Source organism: Pundamilia nyererei, unplaced genomic scaffold, assembly GCF_000239375.1.
Source record: "Pundamilia nyererei isolate P.nyererei 1_Seehausen unplaced genomic scaffold, PunNye1.0 scaffold00049, whole genome shotgun sequence".
NCBI lineage: Eukaryota > Metazoa > Chordata > Actinopteri > Cichliformes > Cichlidae > Pundamilia > Pundamilia nyererei.
The window spans coordinates 2,149,154-2,152,972 of NW_005187450.1; the positions used below are offsets into that span (position 1 = coordinate 2,149,154).

The 3,819-nt window shown below is 38.4% G+C and overlaps 1 protein-coding gene across 1 annotated transcript in view; it reads right to left on the minus strand.

Annotated features, from left to right (window-relative positions):
• Window positions 1-1,343, minus strand: part of LOC102206086 (tumor necrosis factor receptor superfamily member 23-like) — a 6,182-nt gene extending 4,839 nt beyond the window's left edge. The window contains exon 1 of the mRNA XM_005733065.1: window positions 1,118-1,343. Coding sequence (XP_005733122.1) covers window positions 1,118-1,132 — 15 coding nt within the window. The 5' untranslated portion in view covers window positions 1,133-1,343. The remainder of the gene's footprint in view (window positions 1-1,117) is intronic.
• Window positions 1,344-3,819: the final 2,476 nt, after the last annotated feature.

Consider the following 3,819-nt stretch of genomic DNA (forward strand, 5'->3'; position numbering starts at 1 on the left):
ACACACCACTGAGTGAAAAAAAATATTCTCTCTACAAACGTCCGACACAAAGGTCAAATATTTCTGACTCGTAGGTGAGTGAGAAAAGTTCAGAAGAGGAAATCATCATATAAATAATATAATACAACCCTGCCCCACAGATTTGGCCCCACAGAAAAGAGATAAGTTGGAAAACTGTTGAGCGATAGGAAATGACAGGTCAGGGAGCCCAGTGCTACCAGCTTACCGGACTATTCTTCCAGTTTTACACACTGTGGGCTTCTTCATCTTCCTTTTCCTAAACCCCAAAACACTTATATTTATGGATGCTGGCTGCCCAATGATAACACATAAAACAAAGGGAATCCTTCTGCTAACTTTTCCCCTACATCTGTGATTATTTAGATCCCTGAAATATAGCTTGCAGTATTGTTAAAAGTTCTTCATCTGTGACTCTCCTCTCATTGTTGTGAGTTATTGTCTATTTTCAATTGAGTGATTTCAGTCTCTCAAAGGTAAACCTTAAGAAAACTACTGGCCGTTGTCTTTACATTTATTATTTATTTATTTATTATGACAAGAACCTTGCGATCTTTAAGGTGGGTAAATGTGAATAATGCAAAAAGAGAAAGTAAATAATCATTAGATACAGCTCATGTAAATGTATCAAGTTATTAAACGTCACGGTCTCACTGCACCCAGAGCTGCAAGACCACAAAAGATAATCCCAGTAATCTACAGAACGTCTTCCCTTCATTCATCCACATACAACTACATGTCACTACAGCCTTAACGATTTTGCAGCAACTAACGTACACACGCTACATATGGAGCTCTTATTGCAAACAATAAAAACAGAAGCCACAACAGTGAGGATGTACACCAGCTGTAGTCATGGCAGCAATGAGATTTACGGCCACTCAAGAATATACGCAGGAAAATATTACAAATAATCATAAATATTTATCTTGCAGTCATTAAGACATAACGTTTGCTTCCTCTAATCCAAACATAATCTTTTCCGATAGTTCCCATCACAATGAATAATGAAAATCCACTCAGAGGAAACTGCATTAAAGCACCCTTGAAATTAAACACGCAGATGATCCAGATCAAACCTATGAACAGAATTACTTACCAAGACAAGGTTCATTTTGGGAGAGCAGGCAGTGTGGAAGTTAAACAACCAACTTATGCTGAAATTCACTCATTTGAAAGCAAAACAATGTCGTTTTCAGCAGCAGGACGAGGCACTCTGACTGAGCTGAGGTGTAGATTTCCTTTAAAGCTGACTCAAATTAACGGTTTTAGGAAGGCTTTGTTTGTGCGAGTGTGTGTGTATGAGTGTGTTTGTGGGTCAGGGCTTTCAGTTCTTTGGAGTGTTCAGAGAAGTGTTGCGAGAAACAGGAAACAAAGTCAGATGTAACCACCCACCCCTTACAGACACACGCATACGCACATAGTGACAGTGTAATTCCACTGAATCTCAGTGATAATGATGTGGTTCAGACAAAAGCCCTGGTGACATACATGGGGATATTTCACAAGCTGGACAGTGTGGTTAGATCTGATGGTGGTGCGGAGTGGGGCATGTAAGAGGAGGTGTTGTACACCGTGAAGGTGTTGGCCATGTTACCGGCTCTAAAGCAACCTACTTTTCATTCAAACTTCAAAAGAAGAGAGAAAAAAGAAGGATGGGACCACAATGAGAATCAAACAAATGTGGTTAACTCAGTTGTTTATCATATCAGAGGAGAGAATATTGACTCTTCCTCTTTTAATCCGACATATAAATCTACACCAGTCACATTTTATTGGTTCACAAATTCTGTTCAGCGTGTGTTTTGACAATTTAACTGAACGCCACACTTATGTAAAGGACTGAAAAAATACACCAAAAAAGAAGTATACAGGTTTAAAAATAGAATTTATAATCCAAAGGAATACATTGTTCATATGGCATGGAGTGCTGACTAAGACTTCAGTGTAAATCAAAAAAAAAACAGCCAAGCCTTTTTCAAGTTTGAGAAAGAGCAATGCAATATGCAATAAATAAAATAATGCTTTCCAAAATAAATCCAGGAACTATCAGTGCATCAGGCATTTGGCTTCCTGCTGTAGACACAAAGACACACTGATGTAAGGATGCTACATTCAAAAAGGGGGAAATTTGAGACTTACAAAAATATCCAAAAATATCCATCTCTTTTATAATGTGTCAATACATTTGATCTAATGAGTCATAAAGCGCTGAAGTGGGAGTTAAAAAAGACTACATGAGCAGCAATAACGTCCAGTGGTTTTTAACTCACTAATAGTCATACGAAACTCGATTAATCTGAAGATCTGAAGCATTCATCAAAGCTTTTGATGTTGAAGCTGGAGCTACAGTTGGAGCATCCATCCGCCTATCCATGTACTGCACAAACCCACAGGTACATGGATAGACGGATGGATGCCTAGGTGTTGTCAACCTAGTCGAGAGACTTGTTGGACCAGTAACAGAAAAAGAAAGCCAGCAAACATTGTGTAATAATGCGATCTGACTACATTATACTCTTTTCTGTATTTATTGAACACACTGATTTATCATTCAAGATGCTGGTTGATAATATGCTTTGCCTGCAGGACATTTTAATCATTTCCAGGTCAGATCTGCACTCTGAATTTGGATCCTTCTTTCATAAAGATCGGCTTTAGCTCAGCAACAATCTTGGGATGTGTGGTGCTAAAAGGCTCTTAAAGTTAATCCTCAGCATCACAATGTTTTTTAAGTATCCTTCATGTACAATTTATATTTGAATGATTAAGATCCATTTTCTTTCATCTTACCTGCTTTCTACCAAATGTCAGAAATCCCACTTAGACACTCTCCAAGTTCTCCCCAGTGATGGCAGCAACAAGTACTGTTAATGTCTGAATAACATATTCACTATAGAGAAGAACAATGCAATGGGGTTTTTGGGTTTTTTTTGTTAATCCATAAAATAAATGATGTTTTGTAATTGTAACTTAGATAAAGATTTGGCCATGCTTTAAGAGAAACTGTACAGCTGTGGATAGATATGTAAATGATGCGTTAGCACATTTCCTCCTGCTTTCTGGTTCAATCTGGTTCAATCTGATATGCTGTCCTATAAATAAGGAAAGAGACTGGTATTGTCAACACAGGAAGCTGATGGCATATCTGAAAAGGTGTTAAGAGATAGAAAAGCCCTGATATCAAGACTCGAATGGTTACTGCTCCTAGAATGGAGCGTCCTCCGAGATGCAGAGGAAGCAGAAGATCCGGGGAGCCTGTTTACTCTTTAAGAACAATGTGTGAAACTAGCGCTAACTTTGTGAGTTAGCCAGGTAACCCATAACCTTCGTATTATTAGACACATTTGGCACTGCTCATCACCACGGTTAATCATGCCCACAGTCAAACCACAGGAGCAGTGAGTGCACAAGAGATGTGCATGGAGGTTAAATTTGCAAACGTGTTTCCTCCATTTTGACTAAAAAGCCTAAAGAAAACATGAAATGCTCGACTCAACCACAAATATATTTAGATCAGAATTTAAAAGCAATTAAAAGTGTTTTTCTAGTTCATGCAAACCCTTTGAAGTCATAAAACTTTGCCTGTACCGTCTTCTACCTTTGGCATTGCTGGCAATTCTTTCTTTAGTGAGCATTCTCTGAAAGGAAAATGAAGGTGGCTGAATTCATATACAGTGGGGCAAAAAAGTCAGCCACCGATTGTGTAAGTTCCCCCACTTAAAATGATGACAGAGGTCAGTAATTTGCACCAGAGGTACACTTCAACTGTGAGAGACAGAATGTGAAAAAAAAATCCAT